This window comes from Mus caroli, chromosome 2 (genome assembly GCF_900094665.2).
Source record: "Mus caroli chromosome 2, CAROLI_EIJ_v1.1, whole genome shotgun sequence".
Lineage (NCBI taxonomy): Eukaryota > Metazoa > Chordata > Mammalia > Rodentia > Muridae > Mus > Mus caroli.
The window spans coordinates 149875245-149901691 of NC_034571.1; the positions used below are offsets into that span (position 1 = coordinate 149875245).

General features: G+C 52.7%; 1 protein-coding gene across 1 annotated transcript in view; it reads left to right on the forward strand.

Annotated features, from left to right (window-relative positions):
• The window catches only part of Vstm2l (V-set and transmembrane domain containing 2 like), a 29293-nt gene extending 3723 nt beyond the window's left edge, over positions 1–25570 (forward strand). The window contains exons 2-4 of the mRNA XM_021156968.1: positions 16959–17128; positions 18789–18839; positions 24706–25570. Of these exons, the coding sequence (XP_021012627.1) occupies positions 16959–17128; positions 18789–18839; positions 24706–24972 (488 nt within the window). The 3' untranslated portion in view covers positions 24973–25570. The remainder of the gene's footprint in view (positions 1–16958; positions 17129–18788; positions 18840–24705) is intronic.
• Positions 25571–26447: the final 877 nt, after the last annotated feature.

The window sequence follows — 26447 nt, forward strand, 5'->3', positions numbered from 1 at the left end:
AGTGCTGGGATTAAAGGCGTGCGCCACCACGCCCGGCTAGGAGGTAGATCTTACTGGAGTCCATATCTAAGCTTCCTGTGCTTTTTCTGGGTGTGGACAGGAAGGCAGAAGCTTTGTGAAGACATTTATAGGCCCTAGTCTGAGCCCACCAGGTTAATTGTGATAATGTATATGCCCCCCTAGGCCGGTCTGCCTCCCTCCCTCCCTTCCTTCCTTCCTTTTCTTCTTTTTTTTTCCTTTTCTTCTTTTTTTTCCATTTGTTTATTTTGCGGAGGTGCACATGTGGAGGTCAGAGGAAACATGCAGGAATTGGTTCTCTCTCGACACTGTATGAGTCCTGGGGTTTGAACTCAGTTTGTCAGGCTTGGCAGCAAACACCTTTACCTGCTGAGCCATCTCATGCTCCCTTCTTTCAGTTGTGCAGGGGATCAAGCCCAGGGCCTTGTACTTGCCGGGTAAGCACTGTCCCGCTGAGCTACACCTCGGTCCCCGCCCCCATCTGCATTTTAATGAACTCCTTGGCAGCTCTTGGCATCTGGAGATGTGGAAGCCCTGCCTCCAACAGTCACCCCTACCTGCTAGGGATAGAGAGTGGGAATCACCGAGTCCTCGGGCTTGCTTTGGCTTCCTGAGGAGGAGTGCTCTAGACAGAGAAGCCTGGAAAACCCACTGCAGCATGCAGCCCCCATCCCAGCCGAGCACCTTCAATTATTAACGTCTCCCTAGTGTAGACAGAGCCCCTAGCTTGGCCCAGCTCTCAGTCCAGTGAGTGATTGCTGCTCTGAGGTGTTCTGCATTGCCAGGAAGAAGCAGTGGGGTGCCCTGGAGGAGGGGCTCCTGGCTTTGACTGCAGCTCATGTTCTGAAAAAAAAAAAAAAAAAGTGTCTCTGGCCTTCCCGGGTTCCTTACCTAACTGTTGGTAGCGGCTCACCATCGGTAAACTGGCTGGTTTGGTGGCTGGATTACTGAAGAAAATCGAGTCCTGTCTCCTGAAGGTTCTGATGTTACAAATGTGTGTTCTTCTTTGTCTCCTACCCTGGTGATGATGCCATCTATACTCTCATAAATACTCAAGCCGGGGCTTGAGGGCTCCCAGGCTCCTGTGGGAAATTGGCCCTCAGAAATGGTTTACCTCAAGGCCGTCACACTGGTCGCTTTTGACAGCTTGCCCATCAGCAGACTCCTGGGGCCAATTCTGCCAAACTACAGCTACAGGTGGCCTCCTGGACTCTACTCCTTGTTACACACTGGGATAGCAAGGGTGATGGGGAATTTCCTTGTGGCCTGCAGGGCTACATAGCAAGACATCCTTAGGGGGAAAAGCCACCAGATTTATTTATTTATTTATTTATTTATTTATTTATTTATTTATTTATTTATTATGGAAGGAGTAAGGAGAGAGAGAGGGGAAGAGAGGTAACCTGACTTAAGCCCACTTCCAGGTACTTACCCACTCCCTGAGACTTTAGGTTCAAACTAACAGTTGATGGGGCTGTGGGAAAAGCATCTCAAGCCAGCTCTGGGAGGTGCAGAGAAGGAAGGAAGGGGGGATGGATGGGTGGATGGATGGATGAATGGATGGATGGATGGACAGCAAGGTAAAGGTCTGAGATACAAATTCTCACACTTGCTCCCTCCATGTTAATGTATTTTTAAAACACTAAGATAATTTAAGTATCATAAGTTTGCAGTAAAAACCTTACAAAATTAGATTCTCCTCAAGGCTACTGGTCACAGTCAGGGGTGGGTACGACTGACGTCATTTTGCTGGGGGTAGCCTGGGCCCAGCCCCTGAGTACTTATGGATGTGTTTGCCAGGTGGGTGAGCGGGTCCAAGGGAGCTTCCTCCCTGACCCAATGACCCATCAGAAAAGAAGCAGAAGGTTAAACCATAGAAGCCAGCCAGCCAGTGACCATCCGTGATACAGGATCAGGACCTACCTGCTGAGTCCCTGTGGTGCCCAGTATCCTGGAGAAGGAAGGTGGGCAGCTGAGCCTACAGCTATTCCTCAAGCCCCTCCCCCCACCACCACCACACACACAGCTGAATACTTCCCCTCCTCCTTGGAAGCCATCAGTGGGATCTCTGGGGCCTTAGTTCAGTTCGGCCTCACCCCCAACTTCAGTTTCAATCCCTCCCAGAGCCTCAGCAAACCTGAGTCCTCCCTGAGAAACGGTCTTAGGCAGAGCCCAGACAAACCTCTTACGTTTTAATAGTTATGCATTTATTTTAATGTGGGCTGGAAAATATAGCCAGCACATCAAAACTGTGATTTCACAGATATGACTGCTTAGGACGAGACTAACCGGGTATTAAAAATAGTGGGCTTGTTTATAGGAAACCATTAAGACCATCATAGTACAGGTGGGACTCAGGTCTGGCTGTGGGCATCCAGAATGGGAATGGGCAGTTTTGGGGGCATGCCAGGGCTATACGTTGGTGGGGGATACTGCCAAGTGTTAGAAGCTGTTCATTCATTTACTCGACAGACACCAATTGAGCACCTGCCTCGTGCCAGGCCATTCAGCTCTTGGAAACTATTAGTGAAGTGGACAGATAAGGTTCTTGTTGTCAGGCTTGTGGGAAAGACAGACAACTGTACCCAGAAGGAATATTTAAGTAGATTTTGTGAGGCTGTTTAGGGAGCAGGGAAGCAGGGTGTGACACTCAGCTCAAAGAAGGGAACTCACCTCTGGACTGTGACAGTGTGTAGAGAGGGCTTCCCAGTCCAGAAAGGGTGCGAGCAGGAGCCAGCCACTCCTCAGCTGGGGAAATCATGGACAGGTTCTACTATATAGGTTCCTGAAGGTTCCTATCCTGAGCCAGTGGAGGGTGGAGAAGCCTGAACACAGCAAGTGTTCATAAAGATCTGACACATTGCCAGCTCGCCATGGGCTGATTAGGAGTAGGTGGGAGGGGAGATGGAGAGCTGTGTTGGGGTGGGGACATCGGCCTGATGGCTTTACTCCAGCTCAGAGCAAAATGTCAACATGAGAGAGGGATGAACAGACACACCAGTGGCTTTGCCCAGCCCTCCCTTGCCTCTGCCTTGCTGGGTGGCTTGCTTGCCTGTCTCCTGGCCTCAGTTTCCCCATCTGAACAATGCTGAGTTAGCTTCTAAAAGCTAGGCTTCTAAAATCCCTTCAAAAAAGCCCATACTCTGCTCAGAGTAGCAAATGTAAATGGAGTTGGGGGTGGAGTGGGGGCTGGGGGAGGGTGGGCTGAGGTTCCTCACAGCCTGAGGCACATTTATCCAGTCTCTTCTCCACACACTTCTCCATTTTTTTCTCTTATCATGTGGTCATTGCCACAGAGTCAAAGGCAACCCAGTTTCTCCGATCAGAATGATGAGGGAAGGTCAGATATGACTGACCTGGAGACACACGGCTGTGGCAGGACACAGCCAGGCTCAGCCTGGGCAAGGAGCACACAGCCAGGCGCCTGAGTTTTCAGCTGTTTGCTTGGCTGCCAGCAGAGTGTGTAGGCAGTCCCTGGTCCTGAACCTGACAGTGCCCTGGCTCGGTGCCCTGGCTTGTGAGTCTGTCATGGGGGAGGGAATGCCAGGGTACTGGGGGTGCTGTGTTCTGCCTGAAAGAACCCACAGGGTACTCCGGAGTCCCAGTTTGCCGTTGTCTGGAGAATGCAGGGGATCAGTGAGTGTGTCTCCACCTGGGGTTCCCAGCTTGGCAATGATGGTTTTGCTTAAATGCATGCCTGTAGTGTGTTTGGGTGGCTATCGCTGGAGAGAGGGCAGGCTGGGAGGGAGTCTGGCTATCCTTTCGCTTCCCTGTGGAGGAGCCAGCCTGGGACCCTCTGTGGCCTTTGCTTCAGGGTCAGCCTCTACTGCCCTTGGGAGATCGGCTCAGGAGCTGAAAGGGGCCGTGGAGAACTAACAGCTTGGGGTCAGCAGTGCCACCTGCCAGCTGCTGTGCCTGCCATCTGCCTGGTCTTCCTCCCTGGGTCCACTTCACCCTGGTAGTCTGTCTCTCCAGAGCTTTCCCTCCTCTTTTCTTCCCTCTCTGCCTTACTATCTTTGTTCATTTCTCTGTGTCTGATATTCCCATCTTCTCTCCGATGTCCCTCGCCTGCCCCCACCTTTCTCTTCTCTGTCTGTACAACACACAACACACACACACACACACACATACCTCATTAATGGCAACTCAGAACCACACACATATATTGCCTATTTCAAAAACACTCACACAGAGTGGGTATTCAATAAATGTCAACCAAATGAGTAAATGAATGAATGAACGAATGAGTGAATGAACGAATGTGAGAATGAATGAATGAATGAACAAGTGAGGAAATGAATGAATAAGTGAATGAAGAATGAATGAATGAATGAATGAGCAATTGTTGAGACTTAGAGGGTCCCAACTTGCCCAAACCGGTGGCTCTCCATTTTTCTCAGTGACCGTAATCCTCTGAGTCTAATGAGAACCCCACTGCTGTATGCATGTGTACACATGTAGAGGAGGCCAGAGTACAACCTCCTCCTTAGACCCAGATCATCTTGATTTTTTGAGACAGGGTTTCTCATTGGTCTGAGTCTTATCGATTAGCACAGGCTGGCTAGCCAGCAAGCCCCAAGGATCCACCTATCCCTTCCACCCCAACCCCCACCCCTACCCCAGCACTGTAATACCACCACCTCCCCCTTTATGACATTGGGGATCAAACTCAAGTCGTTGTGCTTGCAAGGCAGGCACTGAACTGTGTCTGCACACGCCCCGTCGGAGAGTGGGAAAAGCCTGGGTCAGGGCTGCTGCAGTGTGGGGAACAGGAGCTCAGGCTGGTGTGGGAGGCTGGAGGAGACGCTGCCCACCAGGAGTATAGTTCGAGGCTCACTGAGTGTGGGCTTGGGGGGTTGCTGGCTCAGCATCTGGGGAAGGTGGCCGTGTCATCTGGGGAGGAGGTGTATGCATGCCTCACTCATAGAGTATGTCCTCTCCCAGCTTGTGCCTGTGCTAGGCTCCTCTCCCATCGCAAACCTGTGCCATTCCCTGCCTGCCTCACTCCCATCCTTCCCTCTAGCTGCCCTCCAGGTCTCCTGTGCTCCAACCCTCACCTACCCTTGACATCATTCTACTGCCTAGCTTGTGGATGAGAAAACTGAGGCTCTGGGAGGCAGGGTGGGCCGGGCTGCCAGCCTGGATTCCTCAGCGTACTCTTGGCCGCCAGGGGTCTCAAGTGCCCCCTGTGCTCGGACCTTCAGGCTTGCTTCCTGGCTGAGGTGGGAAGGCAGAAAGCGTGCAGCCAGGTGTCTGTTTTGCTTTGTGGAGCTTTAAAAAAATCATTTCCGGCCTTGGAGACAGCAGCAATTACTGCTGGCTCGCAGGGGAGCTGTTTGCCGCCTGTCATCGGCCCTGGGAAAGGGTCCCTAATGGAGGCCCTGCGGCCAGAGCTCTTGGTAGTGGAGACAGCACTCAAAACAAAGCCACACTAATGGTCTCTGGGCACGCAGACTCAGAGAGGGAGGGGCAGGCAGATGCCCCAGGAAGGCCCTAGGCAGAGCTGGTCACCCACTGGTCCCTTTGTGTGCCTAGATCTCCTGCAGGCAGGGGTCCCCTGTCACTAGCCTAGTCCTGGAGTCCTGCATGCCCCTCCTCCCTCAGTCTTTTCTCTGCTTTCTGGTGCTGTGCCTCTAGCCTTGGCAGAGGGAACTGTAAGTGTGAAAGCCCCGGGGTGGGGCAGAACCCCTTCTGTTCTTGATTCCAGAATTGTCCTTGGGTTTAGAGAGGCCAGGCTAAACCAGTTCTCTCCCAAGGAATAGAAGAGTAGAGCCTTGGAGAGGGAGGAGCCATACCAAGCCCACTCTATGAGGGGGTGTGAACAGCAAAGGAATCAGTCATGTGTCAGGACTCCTTAGAGCTGGTGTGGGGCCCCACATGCCCACTTTGCAGATGAAGAAACAGAAGCACTGAGATTAGCCTAGGATTGGACTATGTTGAGAAAGTGCAGTGGGAGTTACAGCCCGGCTCTGTCTGTCTTCAGAGCCCTCGCTGGATGGCACCTTGGGGATCCCAAGGGCAGGTTGAACAGGGGCTGTGACTTGGCAGACTTGAGGTTCTAGGTAGCGTCCCGGGACAGCACCAGACCAGAGCTGTCCTTTCTCTGCCCCTGCTTAGGAGCACCCTGGGTGTGTGCTTCTGCAGCTGTTGCTGCCCTTATCTCTGCCTTTCCCCCTCTTTTTCTGCTCCTGCCTCTCCAGGGGATCCTCCTGCCTCCTCCCCCCCTCCCCCACCCCCAGCTCTTCTTTCTTCTCTTGGCTGCATCTCCTCACTCCTTCCTATGACCTAGGATAGCTTCTATCCTTGCTCCTTGCTCTTGCCTGAGCTTTGGAGTCACACCATGGGGGCTTGGATCTTGGCCCTCGTTCACACCAGTGAGCCCCACTGGCCCTCGGGGCAGGGGACCCTTACTAGTTCTGCAGGACCAGCCAGGTAGGGAAGAAAGAGTGCCCATAGCCAGTGGGACTCTTGGTCTTCTTGGCTCCCTCCTGCTGGCCCTGGCATTCCTCCCTGGGCCTCCCACACCTGTCTGCCTCTCCCTCCCTGTGCCCTGTGTGGGAGGAGGAGGAGGCAGGAATTCCACCGGGGAAGCCTGATCAACTCCCACAATCCTGCAAGTGCCAGAATATTTTTGTTCTCCTTAAATCTCCCTGGATGTGTAATTCCACTGCGATCTCCCTCGATGTGCTGGTGGCCTTGGGAAGATCCCTGCCTCTAGCTGCTGGATGACAGCATTGCCTGCTCAGTGTCTGAGGGGCCTGGCAGGAAACTAAGCAGGCTCCTTCCTTCTCCGTGTCTCAGTTTCCCCATGAGGAGAGTGAGCAGGGCCATGTTTCCTGGCTGTAATGGGAGTCAGGAGAGAATTCTTACTTCACTAAAGGAATAATTGGGTGGTGGTGGCACAGGTCTTTAGTCCCAGCACTTGGGAAGCAGAGGCAGGCAGATCTCTGTGAGTTCAAGTCCAGCCTAATCTACGAAGAAAGTTCCAGGTTTCAAGCAAGCAAAAGAACAAGAAACACACAGCCCAGTTGACAGAGTGCTCACCTAGCGTAGCTGAAGCCCCAGGTTTTATTCCCAGGACCATGTTACTGAGCACAGTACCCCACATCTGATCTCAGTCCCTGGGAGGCAGAGCGAGGAGGATCGAGAGTTCGAGGCTGTTATCTGTGGCTGCATAGCAATTTGGAGGTTGACCTGGGACACATGTGGCACCCTCTCTTGGAAATGAGGAAGGAAAGAAAGAGGGAAGAACTGATTGATTTGTGCAAAGAGGAATGAGGGCTAGTGAGGTGGCTCTGTGGGTAAAGGTGCAAGGCCTGACTACCTGGGTTCAACGCCCAGGACCCATATGCTTGGAAGGACAGAACTAACTCCCAAAAGGGTCTTCTTAACCTACGAGTGGCATGGTGCAAGCCCCACCTGACTCTTCATACAAAGTAAAATAGATAAAAATGTAAAAACAAATACCCCAACGTGTCCTATCATGAGACACTGCCACTCCCCTCAAAGCCACTGTGCTCAGTGAAAGAAGCCAGTCATGCAGCACCACATCTGACCACGTATGAATGCCCAGCACAGACGGATCCAGTGAGGCTGTACAGACGTACCACGGCCAGGGCTGGAGGAAGGTGAAGTAGGGGAGATTGCCTACTGGTTCAGGGCTTCCTTTGCTGTGGTAAGACTGTGTGGGGACGAGACAGCAGTGAGGGGTGTGCAATACTGTGGGTCCCTGGCAACTCTTTATCCTTCACTTCTGGGTTGGTTAATTTTAAGTCAGTTTTACCTGGGCTGAAAATAACTCGGGCATATAATAATGGTGGCACATGCCTTTGATCCCGGCACTGGGGAAGGAGAAGGAAATAGCTCTCCAAGGTGGAAACAGACCATAGTACTAGATAGTGGCAGTATAGAAAGTGTCTCACAGCAGTTTCTTGAGGTAGCTGCCATCATCATTCCCATTTTATAGATGGAGATACAGAAAACTGAGGCTCAGCATCACTCGGCACCTAGCATACAGTTAAGTATTCAGATGTGTTCTCCTTGTATTTGTATTAGTTGGGGCAACCTTCACACACTCACACACCAGGGTGGGCAGAGAACCCACTGTATGAACATGCTCATGTCTAAACCTCATCAATGAATAATCCTACCAGAAAGCTGTGGGTGTTGGGGACCTACCATGCCCCACACATCAAACAGCTTCTTTGCCTTCATTAGTCCAGACCTTCCTCAAAATCAGCCAGTGCAGTGGGCAGGAACCAGGAACCAGATCGCAGAGACAGTCGCAACTTAGGCTCATACCCTGCCCTGGGACTCCTGGGCTCCTCACCCTGGCCCCTTACCTCCCCTCCTGGTTCTTTTCCCCCTGCTAAAGCCAACACAGCCATACTTATGAGGACAGGGGCTGAGAAGCCTCAGGCTGTTGGGATGAGTTTGGCCTTGGATTAGATGGGACTGGAGACACCCACTGAGTATCACTCCTGTGCAGGAGGGAAGCTGGTTCCCAGGGGGATAGACCCAGCTTGAGGTTTCCCATTTCATTCAAAATTCATGAATTCTGTGTTCTGCTCGCTCCTGTGACTGCTATATGTGCACACCTCATTCTTCTGTCCTGGAGGGATGCCAGCTTTTTGAGCCGTTGCGTCCCTGCTTGGAGGAGAACAGACTAGAGGGTCGGTCTCTTGCCTTGGTTTTCACCTCCCTTGTTCTGAACACCCCAAGTATCACAAAGTGGAGGGGACACAAAGCATCAATGGCAGCGTCAGGCAAAGGCTTGGGAATGTGACACAACACCAGCCCGGCCTCAGAGCTCTAAGTGGGAACTGTGGTACTAGACCAGTGAGGCAGAACCAAGCCAGGAAACTAGGGATACCCATGGGTACCATACTTCAGAAGGACCTATGTCCCAAGTCCCTTTGGATGGAGAAGAATGTTTCTGTGTGGTGTCACTGGATTTAGCAACAAATCTCTTGGCTTACCTCCCCTCCACCCACCTCCCTGTTCACGGAGCAGACTGGAGGCCGAGGCAGGATTCCGCAGCATCCTCGTTGGCTGGGATTCACTAGGCTGCTTTGCCTAGGTTGATTTTTACAGTTTCCCTCTATGGATGGCAAGCAATGCTGATTTTCCATTTATGGCAGCAATAAAAGTCTCCTTTTAAGCTGAATTTATTTAAGTAAAATGAGAAAGATGCTTTGAAAATAAATATTAAGTAAATAACAGCACCGATGGTACAGGCGCCCCGTGGAGGAGTGGAGGCCGTCCTCCAGAGCCAGATGTGGAAATCTGCCTGGAGCAGGCCCTTGCCTGCTCCAAGTGTCCCCTCACCGTGCAGCCTCCTTGGCCTGAAATCCAAGCTTGTCCCCTCAGCCGCGAGCCTCCTCTGACTCTCCACGGGGGATGCCATGCTTCATGACCGCTAGAAACAGTCCACGCCCTCAACGGCACCCACGCCTTTGTTCGTACCGTGGGCCCTGGCATGCGCGTCTGTGTTCCGCTGTGTGCTCTGTGAAGGCCGGGTTTTTCTGAGACAGAGCCTTTCTTCGGGGATCGGGGGTCAGCGTTGGTCTTTCTCGGTCCTCCTACATCCAGGCAGCCATCTTCCCATTACGGCCCACTGCGCGTGCCTTCAGCTGGCTGACAGGAGTCCTCCCATCTGCCTATCACAAGGAGCACACAGGCAGTCCTCTCACTTTATATACACCTCTCCTCCAGGTGCTGGCAATCCATCAGGCTGAGAGAGGCCCAGAAGAAACCTCCCTTGAGGGGATCCCAGGGGCACACACTGTCTTCAGGGAGAAGGGGCTCTGGCTGGGGCTATCTCTGTTGCCCCTCTTCACCTGCCTTTCCTTCAGGGAGTTGCCCCTCTCCTAAGCAGTGCTGAGTGAGAGGATTGGATCTGTAATCAGATCAGGAGAGCATTTGTCCCCACGGGGATGGGGGAAGGGGGAAGGACTTAAGGGGGAGGGGAAAGGAGGAAGGGGAAGGGGGAAGGAGATACTCCTTTGGGTTGGGCCCCAAGCAGCCTCCCTAGAATAGCCCCCAAGTGTCACACTTTCTACACTGAAAAAAAAGAGGGGGCCTAGTAAAATACCAGCTTTGATGGGGGAATTGCCCAGCCACTGCTCTATGACCTCAGGCTCAGCAGCTCCCTCTCTGAGCCCCAAGACTGTCCACCTAGCTGGGCCTGAAGGAAGGAGGGTCTCTTGTAAAAAAAACTGGGGTGTGAAATAGGTTTCCTGCCTTTTATGCCGCAGCAGGGGGCTAGCCCTGATGGCCCTGGGCCCTCTGAGCTTTGCCTTCTTGGGCAGCTTGACAAGGCTCAGCATGGATCCGTGAAGGGGTGTGGCAGGAGCTGTGGCCACTTGGCTCCCACACACGGTGGGATTCACTGAGCGCCTGCTGTGAACCTAGCACCATCCTGGTGGGCTGGGACCAAGCAGGAAATGGCCTGAATCCCTGCTTTTAGAAGCTTGTGCTTCAGTTTGATGATGGAAACAGAGACAAGCCCAAAGACAACAGGCTAGTGAAGAGGTCAGGGAAGCTATGGGCTCATGGAGGGGACCTCATCATGTGAACACTCCGGGAAGGGCGATGTGGGGGCATGGTCTAGATACAAGCTATGAGCTGCTATGACTTCAGGAAAGCTACTGGGGGCTTCTAAAAATGTAGTAAAACACTCAGAGAATACATTTGTCACACTGAGTTTTTAAAATGTATTTATTTTTACTTTATGCACATCAGTGTTTTGCCTGCATGTATGTCTGAATGAGAGTGTCAGATCTCCTGGAATAGGAGTCATACATAGACAGTTGGGAGCTACCATGTGGGTGCTGGGAATTGAACCCGGGTCCTCTGGAAGAGCAGCCAGTGCTCTTAACCACCGAGCCATCTTTCTAGCCCCATATTGACTGTTTTGAAGTGTGTAAAATACACAGTTACAATGTGTTTAGTCTGCTGAGCTGTTGTCAGAATTATCCAGAAATGTTGTCGGTGCAGACAGAGACTCTACCCTGACTGCAGCGCCTTTCCTACTAAGCACATCCATGCCAAGAGGAGCTAAAGGATATGGTGTGTGTGTGTGTGTGTGTGTGTGTGTGTGTGTGTGTGTGTGTGCATGTGTTCTGGGCTCAGAGCAGTAGGAAGACAGGCATGGTCACCCATTCATGGACGGGTGAGTCCCTCAAGTGTGCAAGATACCAGTGGCTTCAAGAAGAAGTGCCTTTGGGACAAAGAGGTCACAACTGGTGGCTGAGTGGTCACAGAGCCACGGATGCTTCCTTGTCATGTGACCTCACAAGGTGCTGAGGATGTGTCTCCAGGGAGCGAGGGTTGAGAAGTGGGGTTATTGTGTGAACATCTACTCTACACGTCCTGCCTTATGTCAGTTCTCTCAGCAGCCCCTGCCCTCTTTGCAGATAAAGAAACAGGCTCAGAGAGGAAAGGGGCCGGCCCAGGTCAAACAGTGAGGGGCAAGCTGACAGGACTGAAGGCAAAGCCAGAGCTAGGTGGGTAGGCCTGGAGCAGGCTAGACAGGCCTGATGTTGAAGGACAGGACTGGCCTCAGCTCATTCGTACCTGCCAGAAGCCAAAGCCTGGCTCAACCAGGAGTCAGCACCAGTCCCTGCCGCTGATGCCCGATAGGGCCTGGGGTTAATGAGTGTATCGCTGCCCCAATTAACAGCAGAAAGGCAGCTGATGTCACGCTCAATCAAGCCCCTGCTCCTTCTCCTGCAGAATCCTAATTTGTGGATGCTGGATTTAATTGTCTTCCCTGAGTTTCCTTGAGAGTCAGCCAGGCGGGTACAGACCCTGGGGCTGGAGAACACATATACCCTTCCTCCAAAATCTATAATTACAGCACCCCGGGGGACACACTGTGGCCTCAGGAGGTGCCTGATCCGGAAGGAACCTGGGGGTGGTTAAATAGGAGAGGGTTCACAGTTGAACTCCTGTCTGAGATGCCCCTGGGAGGCTGAGGGCTGGTGGGAAGGAGAGGGGCTTGGGGCTTGGAAGCGGTGCTTAGAGATAGATGGTCTAGACCAGGCTCCCACTCTGAAATCCTCTAAAATTGGGTTCAGGTTGACCAGTGACTCACTCTGTGACCTTGGGCAAGATGCTTAACCTCTCTTAGTCCCAGCTTCATCTGGAAAAAAAGGGGACAATTAGAATCACAGCTGCCCTGTAGGGGGCACAGGGGCAGCCATCTTGGGTACTTGGGCTGTCCAGATGTAGGTGGAGAGTGTGGTTCTGTGTGGGTGTGGGCAGCTCCTCGATTTTTCTCAGCTATCTGTAGTTGGGTGGGGAGATAAGTGTTGGAAATGTGGTCTGTGCTGTGCTAGTTCATGGTGGATGGCAGTATGTGGCCTGCAGCTATGTATCTCACCCCCACCCCCAACACACACACACACACACACACACACACGACTTCGCAGACCCTAGCAGGACCCCCACCCCACCCCCACCTTTGCTCCCAAAGCTGGCTTGCTTTCCTAAGTTTCACCCCTGCCATCAGACTGTACCCAGCTCACCTCCTCTGGGAAGCTCTCCCAGATTGCCTCCTCCTTAAGGCCAGAGCACAGCCCTATGATACATATCAGTATTCTCCTTGGAGTGGCCGTGGGACTCAGCCCGCCTTGCAGACAGACAAACTGGTGCTCAAGATGGAGATACATTCTGAGGTGAGAGCAGAACAGTCCGCGGAGCCAGGCTATAAGCTGACTGCCTGGCCCCTGGCCCCGTGTGCTGGATTCCCTGCATACACTGGACCTGGAGGCTGCTTGGAGCGACACAGCACATGTGTTTAGGTGGCTGACTGTGGACAGGGGACTTGGATGCTCTGTCACATGAACAGAGCCTGCTTCCTTATTTGTCTCCCAGTCACTCTGCCCCTTCACTACGAGGCTGAAATTGAGAGGATCCAGGGAGGCCCCACGGCATCTCACCTTGCAGTTTCTGATAAGTCTGAGGAACCCACAGCCCCTGTGGGAAGGGGAGTTGGTTGTGGTAGCCACAGTAATGGCCTTGTAAGTCGTCCTCTGACAACCCTCTCCACTGCGTGCTCAGGATAGTGTGTGTACTGGTATTGAGACCAGGGCACACCACCTCAGGGAAGTCTTCCTGATTGCGTCAGACTGGGCAAGCTGCCTCAGTGGCCTTTCCAGGCCTGGGCACTGATGAATCCCCACCTGCACCCCACCTGCCCTCCAGGGATGCAGATTGACCAGCAGAGACCACTCCCACTTCTTTCTCTTTTTAAGACAAAGTCTAGTGTATCTAAGGCTGTCCTTGAACCCACCATGCAGCCAAGTTCTAATCTCCCTGCCTCCACTTTCTAAATGCTGGAATTGCAATTGTCTGTCCCTGTGCCCAGACTATGCGGTGCGAGGGATCAAACCCAGGGCCTCATGCCGACTAGGCCAGCACCGAAATGGCTTAGCCTCATTCCCAGCCAGGGCTGCCTCTGTAGAACAAACTCTACAAAGAAAAGGTAATGATGCAGGAGTGGTGGCCACGCCTTTTATCCCAGCACACAGGAGGCAGAGGCAGGCTGGTCTCTGAGTTTGAGACCAGTCTGGTCTACAGAGCAGTTCCAAGACAGCCAGAGCCACACAATGACACCTGTTTTAAATAAAACAAAAGGAAATACTCCCAGACCTCAGAGTAGCTGAGTGCCCTAAGAAGTCTGTTATGGGGCAGGAGGTGGGAGTTCTTGGAAGTCAGGATGTCCTGGGTTCAAATTCTGACTCAACTGTAGTATGGGGGAAGGACGGTACCTTATGGGGGGCCCAGATGCCTCCTCTAAATCACAAACAGGCAAAGGAGTTCATCACCTGCTAAGACACAGAGGCCACCAAGCACTGAGCCTGAGGCTGGCCCAAACTGAGATATGTTCAGATTTCTGCTACTTAGCCACAAAAAAAAAAAAAAAAAAAAAATCAGGTGTAAAATATCCCATTAGTAACTTTATTAAATGTTAAAATAATATTTTTGGTATTGATTTAAGCAAAATATATTATTAAAATTAATTTAATTTTAGCTTTAAAAAAATCTTTCATGAGGAAACCAGAAAATGGAGTGTTCCCGTGACTCTCAATGCCATTTCATTTTTCCATGTGTGTTGCCATTGGAAAGAGCTGTCCTAGGCCAGCATTGGGCTTTCAGTGGTGAGGTAGCCTTGGGTGGGCCCTGTCCTGTGCTCTCCTGTTCCAGACCATAGGGCAGGGCTATCTCAGAGACTCAAAGACTGGGACCTGGTCTCATCGACTCTAACTGCTGGCTACCCAGACTCTGCTCAGCCCTCTCTGAGCCTAGGGAGAGGAACTGAAGGCTCCTGCCCAGGGGCCTGCTCTGGTAAGGAGGTGGGCAAGGGGCTGTGGCCAAGAGAGATTAAGTGGGGACAGACAGAAGCATGGCCCTTCCTTGGACCCTGTCACCCTTTCCCCCTTTCTACCACTCGGAACCACCACGTAGATAACCTTCTCCCTCCTGTCTGACACATGTGGCTGCTAGAATCTCACTTTTGGAAGGAGGGGAGGCTCCAGGGTCGCTTGTCAGGCCTGATGTGACCTCCCTTGCCTAGCTTCAGGATCTTAAGTGGAGCCTGCTCTGAGGGAGGGCAGGTGGTGCCACTCTCTGGTTTCTGAGTCTTAGCAGTGGCATGTTGGGTAGGTCACAGATGAGTCCCTCACTGGTCACATTCCTGGCCACCCAGACCTGGACCCAGGGAGCACTTGTTTCAGGGCCATATTGACTCCTCCTGGTGGCAGGTTCTCTGTGACACCCTTGGGTTCTTCTCTGCTTGGCAAGCAAGATGTTGACCACAAAGGCTTGGCCCACGATCATCAGATGTGGACCCTGGAGACCATTTTCTAGCCATTCAGAAGTATGACTGACCTCCCGTGCTCTAAACAAGGCTCTTTTCCCATAACTGATGACTGATGATAGATACATAGATAGATAGATGATAGAGAATAGTTAGATGATAGATAGATAGATAGATAGATAGATAGATAGATAGATAGATAGATAGATAGATAGATGAGAGAGATGGTTAGATGATAGATAAATAGATAGATAGACAAACAGAAATGGCTATTACCTCCTGGAAGAACAGATAACACATTAGCTATGCCACCCAGCACAGTAACCATCCCTGTACACAAATGGCTACATTTAAGTGAATTAAGATAAGATCTAAAATCCAGGTCCCTGATCCACTCAGCAAACTGTCATTGGTGGTCACTATGTTAACTTACATACAGACCAGCTTCCCTCTGTAAGGACTTTGGTTCCTACCCTAGGAGAGAGTATGATAGAGGGGAGCAGGCATGGGGTGGTGTGCTTTGTTAAAATAACCTCCGGCTGCTGAGTGAAAACAGTTTTCAGGAAAGAGAGAGGAAAGGAGGTAGGGAGGGAGGGAGGGAGGAAAGCAGGGAGGGAGGCCAACATGGTGATGGTGGTTTAGCCCTGTGGCAAGTGACTGGGGATCCTCTGGGCCAGCACCCATAGAGTTTCCTGAAGACCCAGGTGAGAGGGTTGACACAGAGAGCCAGAGTCGGCTCGCCATGGTAGCCTGAGCTCTTGGCACGGGCCCTGAGCTGTGACAAGGAGGGGCATGCTCTGTTGGCCCTACCCCTGCAGGAGCCTGCCCTCTAGGGACAGTCAAGGACAGCCCAGATCTTGGGGCAGCCACACAGAAAGGTAGCTCACAGAACCCCACCCCACATCCCCGGGGTTCAAACCATGCTCTTTATCATCAAGCAGGCCTTGTTGATGCACCCAGGCCCAGCTAGCCCTTCTGTTCTGCAGAGAAACAGGAAAGCTTTTTTTTTTTTTCCACTCATAAGAAGCTTTGTAAACCTTGGCCTGCCCAGCTTTCTCTTGGCCCAGGGATGTTGCAGAAACAAAGCTCCACACGGGTACCTAGTGCCCAGCAGAGACAGAGAAGCCCCCAGGTGGGTGCAAGGTCAAACCTGATCACGCAAAACTCCTGTTGTCCTGTGGAGGGGGATAAGCCCATGCTCCTTGAATTCAGGATGCCACCTCACCTCTCATAGCTCCCTCTTTCCTGAGACAGGAGGCCCTCTGGGGCTAGGAGTGTCTCCTCTGAGCTGGGCCTGGGGGACTGTATAGTCCAGGGGCGGGTGCTCACAGACATCACATTCCTGGGGTGACCTGCAGTTGCTAGGCATCTACCATCTTCCTTCTGTCTGAGATAATCTCTCCTGAGAGGAGGCAGGCATACTAATTGCATCTCAGACAGTTCGTTTGTGGAGAAAGAGCCAGAGCCTATGGAGGGGAGGGGTGTTGGGCCCGTGAAGTGGGGGTACAGTATAGTGACCTGGGTAGGGGCTTACAGGAAGGATTGCTGCTGGCTCCTGGAACGGGTTGTTCTGTGACTTGGTGGTGGGCCCTGCAGGAATGCCAGGCAGGGTAGCTGGCTCTTTGCTTTGCCCCTTGCTAAGCACATCGGGAGCATCCACAAAAGGGTGACTTGAAAGGGAGCTTTGATTGATCACAGGAGCCAGGCAAGAGCTGAGGAATAGCCAAAGCAGAGAGATCTGGGGAGAAGAGGCTGAAGAGGCAAGACCCCAGGCAGAGGGGAGGAGCCTGACAGAGCCCCGCCCAGGAGGGCCAGTTTTTTGTTTGGGTACTTGCTCCCCAGGGAAACTGGGATCGTTTATGGCTGGGTTTGACTTAAGGTGGTGAGGTGGCCACAACCTAGGGCAAGGCTCACAGGGCTAGGCACTGGGTGGGGTAAATGGAAGAATCTGGAAGAATTAAACTGGCAGTTTCCCGGCCTCCTGGCCTCGTGACTCACTTTTAAGTCCCCCATCACCCTTCTGCCCATGGTCTCCTCAGCCTCTCCGACAGTGTCTTCCCATTCATAGCTGTCCCTGCGGCCAGACTGAGCCCTCGTCTGCCTTTTCCACACACAGCACTCTTCACAGAGACACCCCATGACATGACGGCACGGACAGGTGAGGATGTAGAGATGGCCTGCTCCTTCCGAGGCAGTGGTTCCCCATCATATTCACTGGAGATTCAGTGGTGGTACCTGCGCAGCCACCGGGACTGGACTGACAAGCAGACGTGGGCCTCCAACCAGGTAAGACCTTGGGATACGTTTCTCTGGGGAATGCTGCGGGGACCTTGGGGGACTCTGCATCTGGCATCACAGTCCTCTGCAACACCCTGCTGGCACTCCCTTCTTCCTGGGAGAAGTAGGGTAGGTGATAGCCAGAACAATGGCCATTCAAGATCCTCCCCTAGTGTCAGGGAGCCTGAGGCCAGCGACTGACAGGGCACCTCCTTCCCGGTATGGATGAAGTGGGTCTCAGGACACTTCCTATCCCCTCCCCATAGCACCGGCAGTATTTTTGTAGAGGGCTCCCCATAAGGCCACAAGTCACACAGTTCATTCCAAGCACCATGCTCCCTGCATTGGAGCACAGCATGGCCACTCAGCCCTCCACACACAGTCTTCTGAGTTCACACTGCTGTCAGCCACCTCTTCTGTCACCCTAAGGGTTTTCTCTGGTCACTGCACTTGCTATCGGTAAAGCAGACAGTGGCAGCCTTGGCCCAGAGATAAGAGGGTGTGGCAGATAAACTACCTGCCTCCTGTTCCTAAGGCTGAGTCATTGATAAGACCTGAGTTCCCGAGGTGCCTTGGCAGGGTAAGGTGGCAGCTCAGGTGTAACTGGCCAGCTAAGCCACTGTCTGGCTCCTTACCTCCCCTTCAAATGAGTCAAGTACACTTCCATTGTGCATTTTGGGCCGGCTTTTAGGCACACCTGAGATAGTAGCAACCCATACTTATGCCTATACTGCAGCATGTGCGCACACACACACACCCTCCTCACCTTTGGCACAAGTCCATGGCAAATTCTGTCTTGATTATGGGGTTACCAAGTTCCTACTATGTCAGCCTGCCCCATGCAGATGTGGAAGATTCCTGTGGCCAGAGGAAGCCTTTATGAGAGGATTTTGGGGTGTTTGGGGATGTTTAAGGGTGTTCTTGGGTATTTTGAGGTGGAAGCATCCAGGACATGGCTAAGGATCCAACTGCATATGCTGCAAACATATGTTCAGGTGTGTGAACTGAAAGGACCAGCATGTTCCCAGATGGAGAGCAGACACGTACTTGTAGGGACATGCCACCCACACTCTTCCCTATTTGTATGTACACACGGACACACCCCCTTGATAGCCAAGCATCCTCATGAGCCCAGATGCCTGGCTCTGTGGTTGGTATTGCAAGCTCTCCTTTTATCTCCCTTTGGCTGCCCTCTCCAGCATTGCCAGTAAACTCTGAGTTGAGGGAACCAATGCCAGACCTCACCATTTCTGTTTTTCTTATGTTTTCTTTAAGATTTATTTATTATTTTTGTTTTACCTGTGTGTGTATGTGCACCATGTGAGTGCAAGTCCTTGGGGAGGCCAGAAGAGGGCGCTGTATCCCTTGAAGCTGGGCATTGAGTACTAAGCTGGGTCCTTTAGAAAGCAGCAAGTGTTCTTAACTGCTCAGCCATCGCTCCAGCCTTTGTATTTTTATTATTATTTTTAAATTTTGACTAGGGTGTGTGTAAGTGTCTCTATGAATAGGGTTCAGGGTGACATTTCCACAGCTGTGGAGACTGTGCACAGATGAGATCCAGCATTTTTGACCATGATCCTGCCTGTCCTCTGTCGCCATGGTATTTCTTCCCTCCCCCACCACTCACTAACACCTGTCTCTACTTTCTATTCCTCCTTCATACTCCCAGCTCAAAGCTTCCCAGCAGGAGGACTCGGGGAAGGACGCCACCAAAATAAGTGTGAGTTTTGATAATGAATTTCCACAAATGGTCCAATGGAAGATGCAGCTGTAACCAACCAAACAAACAAAAAAACAGAATATTTTTGAGGGAGGGGTTGATCTATTTCAGCAGGAAACTTGGGCAAGAAGATGGAGGAAGTGGGAGGGGGACAGGAAGGTGCCCCAATTTGATGAGGATTTGTTGTTGTTGTTGTTGTTTTTTCTGGATCTGTTAGCCAGAGATTTTTCAAGTCAATTGAATGACAGGCAGGATAAATGACAAGAGAGAGAAGACGAATTCTCCCCTGGTGGGCCAAGGCCAGGTGTGCCTCTGTGGTATTCCATGCCTGACTCAGCCCCATTTGTCACTGAGAAGCTACAAGGTCTCAGGAGGCTGAGTGGGCTCCTTTTGGCCCATCATGACTGATGCTGGAACATCTCAGGGTGTGACTTCTAGGAGCAGGGACTCTAGGACCGGCCAGCCTTAGGCATCCACTCCTTTGTGACACAGGACAGGGAGGGCCAAGTGTTTGTCCATTTTACAGGCTGTACAGCTGAAGCTGGAGGGGACCTGAGGTGTGGTTGGTGTTGTTGAGCTTCTTGTCATCTGCCAGAGCCCAGGGAAGCCAGGGACACCAGAGGCTGGGATGTGACAGTTACTGTGGGGTTTTGAGTACCTGAAACCCAACCTGGAAGAGACAGGAACTGTCAAGAAAAAACATACAACGGGAGAAAAATCACGGAGCAGAGAAGACTGTTCTGGGGATACATGCTGCCACAGAACCAGGTTGGATTGCTGGAAAGTTCACCAGCAACACACTCATGGTGTAGGAAGCCACGTGTGTTGGGGCAACCTTTCTAATTCCCCCTTTGGCTGGGTCTCCCACACCTTCTTTAGGGGATGTAAGGAAATTCAGGGCCCCGAGGCCACCAGGATAACTAAAGGCACTGTGGCCAGGAGGCCAGGGAGAGGCTCCTATAGCCACTCAGAGGAGGGGACAGCAAGTGAGAGACTGGATGGTCACAGTATCCCTGGTACCTTTTGGAAGAGCATGGAAATGACAGCCACTCATGGTTTAAGGCTGCCAACCCTGTTCTCCTGCCCTCAGCCAACGGCATGCTCTTTTCTTGCCTCTGTACCCATCAGCCTCTCGGGCAGAGGTCTCCATAAGTACCCATACAGCCCCTTGGAGGACACACCCTCTGCCTCTACTGTGTCCCATTTCACGAGCTTCTCTGGGCTCTGGCAAAGAAAGAATTATCTAATTGATTGAGAGGATTATAATTCCAGGCTGCTTGCCTCGTGAGAGGGGAATGCAATGCTAATTAGTTAAATAAAATAAATGTTCTCCGTGGGAGTGTGAAGTCACCCCCAGCCATCTCCATAATCCTCGTACCAGCTGGGGCTTCAGGGTCTGGTCCCAGGCCCAGCATTTTACATAGCTGTGGAAGCCAGCATTCTTAATTACACAGGCAGAGCAGACCACACCCAAGGTGTGTGCACAGCCTAAGTCCTTGATATCGTAGGAAATGGTACAAACTTTTCTTTTTAGCCTTCAAGGCTCTGTGACCATTTTGCAATGCCTAGGGCTATCTGTTACTCCCAACTCCGGGCATTTGCATCGGCTAGGCTCTCTGCCTAGGAATGTATTCCTATCTAGCTCCTCTCTCCCTTCACTGCTCAGCTGAGGGAGGTACCCTGGGCCCAGATTTGTTGCTTCATGTCAGTCTCCTTCAGAGACTGGATGAGCCTGGTTCACTGTTACATTTCTGCAGCTCAACGCAGAGCCTGGCACATAGTAGGTGTCTAGTTAATATTTACTGATTACTATATTTCTCACGTACACTCAGACCAATGTATTTGTGAACATGTCTGTATGTGTGTGTGTTGCCATGGTGTAACTGACTCGGTTCATGCACTTGTGTGTCCAGATGATAGTGGAGGGACTCATGTGGGGACCTCGGGGACCCAGAGGGGACCTACCTCATATTCTCATTTTCCTTAAAAGGAAAATGTTCCCCCTTCCCTGGGCCTGTCAATCGATGACTGCTGTCATAGTAGACAAGAGATGATTCCAGAAGGTCACAGTCACTTGCTCCCAGTCTCCAGGCCCAAATGGAAAATGGACGGTCATGTATCCACTATTTGCAGGGGATAAAGGGAAACATGACAGCGGCTACCACCACAGGAGGAGAATGTCTGAGAGCCTCTGGCCGGAGCTGACACAGGCCTGGGGGCTCCGTGGAGGGCAGGCCTGAGACCTCCAGGGCTCTCAATGCTGTGCCAGCTGTGGGTGAGCTTGCAGCCAGTCAAGGAAGAATGATGGAATGGAGTCAGGGGGCCTTTGGGAGGACACTAGAGGAAGACTCAGCTAGCAGAGTCAGGGCCTATCCTAGCTCCTGCAGGGTAGCTCCTGGATAGAAGAGTAATGTCACATGTTCAGGGGCAGGGGCAGTCTAGGCTGGATGTTCTTTGTCCAGCAAGGTGACCACAATAGGACCAGCTGGATGTTCTCAGACCCATAGGGTTCCAACTTGGGCTTTAACCCTCCCCAGGGGCTGGTGAAGTGGCAGAGTGGAGTAGAGGCTGGCCCTGGCTAGACCCGCCCACTCCTCCCTCCCTCCCCAGGTACTGCCAAGGTCTCCCCTTGGAGCAACACTGAGGCAAGGGTCACACCATAGACATACATGACCTGGCTTTTCCTCATGGCCCAGCTGGGAAGACAAAGCCTGGGGTGTGTGGCTCTGGGCAGCAAGAGGTTGGCGGTCAGGGCCAGCCTGGCCAGGCTTTTTCGGCGTGATTAGGTGCTTAATCGCTGAGGCCTGTCGATGCTGGGCTGTGATTATGATTTACAGCCAGGCTGCCCTGCCGGTGTGTGATTTGGCCTCTCTAGTCGCAAAGATTCCTGAATGAGGAAGCCCTGCAGTCTCTTCCATTACCCCAAACGTCTGAGGCAGAATAGAAAGCCCCTCCAAAGGAGCGGCTGCCACTGAGTCTTAGGACAGGGCGTCCCTAGGACACAGAGTACTAAAGCTGGCGAGTGAGGTGGGAGGGGTTTCCGCCCAAACGCCACGCCCCAAGCGTGGTGAAGCTTGCAGATCGTAGGAGCCTTGGTTTTCTCCCTCCCGCACCTTGGGGATGTTCCGGGACAACATGCTACAGTGAAGTGCTCTGACTGTCGATGGCTGCTGTTTGGGTCTTTACCTTTTTGCACACTAAGTGAGGGCCAAGTCAGGCTGCAGCCTCGCCTCCATCTAGCTTCTGCCCTGGATGGCCAGGGTACTCGCGTGTGCTGTCCTGTAGCCTCTGTCCCAACAGCCCGGGCGGAGGCGCCGCCCTTCTGAAGGCCACCAATGTCCGTTAGTCCCTGGGAGGTGGTGGAGGGGGCTGGCACTAAGGGCAGAGGTCTCAGCAAAGGTCTCTGCCTGCGCCTGGAGGGCGGGGCGTGGGCCTCCCTCCCCAGGAGCGGCGGCTCCCAGCGCTACGTATTATTACTCCATTAGCGCCTTGTAGGGTTGACAAATGAAGGATAATTAATATCCGTGAGGGAAACAGATGTTGAGGTAATTCGCTCCCGCTGCGCATTTGCGATGGCTTCTCCTAACTCACTGAGAGTGTGGCGGGACCGCGGGGGTCTTTCTGTGCCCTTGGTCAGGGTGATGGAGTCGGCCAGAGTGAATTCCAGCTAGCCCCACACTAGGGAGGGAGCACCTAATTCTTGGCTCTCCTTACCTGTTTTCCTTTGGGATGTTCTGTCTGTCTCACACCAGTGCTTCTTGCTCTAACCATAAGCTCATGCTTTCCTGCTTCCTGGGGAGGGGAGGGTTGCTTCTCACCAGGAGGCTCTTATGGGGCCTGTGCAGCCAACTCTGGAATCCTCTGTGGGTCTGTCACATTGTTTCCAGGCTGGAAGTCAGTTCCTAGCCTGGCTACATACTGATGCTGGCTCCTGACCAGGCCAAGACTTCTTTTTTGGAGTCCCAAGTTTCCCCCTCAGTAAATCTGCCACCTTATTTGTATGCATCGTAAGACAAAAGGGTAGCATCAGGGATCCACTCCAATTGGAAAAAGGAGATGGGGTGAGTCCTTCTACTCAAGAGACACTAGCTGCTGTTTGTGAGTTCTCTATCGACCCTCGTGTGTGTCCCCAGCTGTGTGTCTCAGTGCAGGCTGGGAAATATGTCTACAGGCCATACCTGCCCTCTCAGGAACCATCATTTTTACCCTGGGGTTCCCTACTTGGGAGGTGGGAACAGCAGGGAACCACTAGAGTCCCAAGGCAGATCTGTGGGACTTGGCAGGCACGGCACAGATAATGCCATTCAGAGATGGTGCTGGTGGGGTTAGCAGCCCGATACTGTGATCTCAGGAAGGGTGAGTCTTGCCGGATGATGACTGGGCTTTCAGCTCTAAGAAGGGTCCTTACACTCCGTCCTTCCCTGTTAACATTTTCTTTTGTTATTTTTAGTTATAGACATGTAGGAATTTAAAAAAAAAATAGATCAGAGTCCCCATACCCACCGCCCAGTCTCCCTAATGATGCATTCGACTCCAAATGCCTCTTCTCTGGTAATGGAAAAGAAAGTTGCCAACAGAGTAATATTCAGAGCAGATTTAATCATGAGAGTGTCAATCTGGAAACTACCGGAATACCAGCCAAAGGGAAACTGTGTAGGCAAGTAAACGATAGAATACTACACAGCAATGAACAGAGCCAGCTGACTGTGTGAAAGAAAGTCAGACTTGGCAACCCCCCTCCCCTGCCCCCTGCCCTCCAAAGAGAGTTCTGGAATAAGGTTAAAATCAGATGGCGGTGGTGGACCCACAGGCACAGCAGGAATAGGTTGTCTACCGAGCTGCGTGTTCTTGACCCAGGAGAGCGGGTCCCCAACTATAAAATGAAAAAGACTGGGTCAAGGGTCAGGTGTGGTGCTACAATCTATCGTTTAGGAGGCTAAGGCAGGGTCCTGACTTAGAGACCAGCCTGGACAACATAGGAGACTTTAGCTTTAAAATAATCACATCAATAAAAAGCCAAAACTTTACAAGATAACACCCACTCCACCTCCAGGGAGTGGACAGTTAAACTCTAGAATCCAAATGTAGTACTCGGTTGTCAGCCTGTGTCCCTTTTTTTCTTAGATTTTACTTGTTTTTATTTTATGTGTTTGCCTAAATATATATATGTCTGTGCACCACGGATGTGCCGGGTTCCCATACTAGAGGAGGAAATTGGCTCCCCTGGAACTGAAGTTACAGACAATTGTGCGCAGCCATGTGGGTGCTGGGAATTGAACCCCGGGCCTCTGCAAGAGCAGCCTGTGCGCTTAAGCTCTGAACCTTCTTTCCAGTTTCCAGGCCCAATACAGGGTTGGTGAGATGGCTTAGCAGGTAATGGGCGCTGGCCATGAAGTCAAATACATGAGTTTGATCCTTAGGATCCAGACAGTGGAAGGCGAGGGGACTCCTGCAGATTTTCCTCTGACCACGCATTCACTGTGACACATGCCTTCCCAACCCCCAAGTTTCCTGAGCTCTACCGAAGCTCTGCTGTGAGGCTGCTGGCTTCTGTCCTACGCAGGGCTTTTCCGTTTGTTCAAAACAGCAGCACAGCCTGGGAGCTTTGCCAGGAGTCTGGTCCCCTGCTTGTCTGTGGAACTCTTGTCAGTTCTGGCTCACCCTTCTTCAATGCTGGGCGGTATTCCACTGGCTGCACGCAACTCTCGGTGGATAGGAGTTAGCGTTGCTTCTGTTTGTCCGTCTGCCGTTCAACGGCTCGGATGCTGACCTTGGGTCCCCTCCCTGGCGGTATCTGGGGTGGGGACAGCCTGGCGGCTTGGCTCGCGACCCCGACCGGTTCTCACGGTGCCTCTGTCGCCCCCAGGTGGTCAAGGTGGTGGGCAGCAACATCTCCCACAAGCTTCGGCTGTCCCGGGTGAAGCCCACGGACGAAGGCACCTACGAGTGCCGCGTGATCGACTTCAGCGACGGCAAGGCCCGGCATCACAAGGTCAAAGCCTACCTGCGGGTGCAGCCCGGGGAGAACTCGGTGCTGCAGCTGCCTGATGCGCCCCCTGCCGCGCCCGCGCCGCCGCCCAAGCCGGGCCGGGAGCTGCGCAAGCGCTCTCTGCCCGAGGCCTGCAGCCTGTAGCCCGCCCGCCCCGCATGCAGTCCTCCCGGCCCTGCGGCGACGGCGGCAGAGGAGTCCCGCGTGTGCTTTGCTTGCTTATCCCCCTCCCGGCTCCGCCTCGTGCACCCCGTCCTCGCGGCCAGCCCCCTGGTGAGGAGCCGGGCCGGGGCCCCACGCTCCTGTTCCTTCTCATTCTACCTGGAACCGGCTCCGGAACCCCGAGGGAGGCGGAGCCCCACCAGCCCCACGCGGGAGGCTGCCCCGCCAGGCAGAGTTAGCACCAGCAGGCTCGCTCAGGGCCCCCCGAGGCTCTCCCCGAGCCCCCCTCTGCCGGCAACCCCCCACCCCACGCCCAGCCCCTTCTCGGGCCTGTGAAGTCCACCCAAGGGACCCCCTCCGCCCATCCCATCCCCATTCCTGATCAGGGGACACCCACCCTGGTGGTTTGTAAATATTTCTATTGGGCCCACCCCGCCCCGGAACTGGCTCAAACCTCTGGCCACCCTCAGTGATGGAGGGGAGGTGGGAGGCCCAGGGCTTTGCCTAGGGGTGAGCGGGCCCTGTGTATATGACCCAACCTGTGAGTACCAGCCAACTCCAATAAAGCGGTTTAAACCAACCCGGGCAGTGCCTTGCTGAGGCTGGGAGCTGAGCCGCTGTGGGGAGGAAGGGAGGGCTTTGTAGGTCACAGCACTGAGCAGAGGTGACCTGGTGCTGAGCAGATCCTGGCAGCTTTGCAGAGAGCAGGAGTTGCTGCTGGCCGGGGAAGGGGTCTCAAGGGGCGAGAGAAGCAGCCTTTGTCGACCCCCACTGTGAATACTGAACCCGAATTAGTCCTAGATTCTGAGATAATCACACATACAGAAGAACCTGTGAACCATGTTTGCACGAGTGTATAAACATCTTTGTAGCTGTCACCCAGCAAACCCATCACCCCATAGCAGACTCCCACCTTGGCCCTCAGTATCCTCTACCCTACCAGGGAACCCAGTGGTGACTCTTTTTTTTTTTTTTTCTTTTTTGAGACAGGGTTTCTCTGTGTAGCCCTGGCTGTCCTGGAACTCACTTTGTAGACCAGACTGGCCTCGAACTCAGAAATCTGCCTGCCTCTGCCTCCCAAGTGCTGGGATTAAAGGCTTGTGCCACCACGCCCGGCCCAGTGGTGACTCAATATCATCATCATCAACAACAACAACATCACGGCCGTCAGTTTTGGCTCTAGAGTCTCATATAGCCCCAGTGGTCCTGTTGTTTCAGTCTCCCAAGAGCTAGGATTATAGAAGTGTGCCATCACCCCTAGCATAGTAGGTTTGTTTTTAGTTTTAATACCTATATGTACATCACTTTATTTCTTACTACAGTCCTTGGGTGGTAGGGTGGGGGATGTATGCAGAGGCCAGAGAACAACCTGAGGATCTCAGGGATAGCAGTCCTCTCCTTCCAGCTTGTGGGTCCTGGGAACTGAACTTAGGTCAATCAGGTTGGGAGAGGTAAGC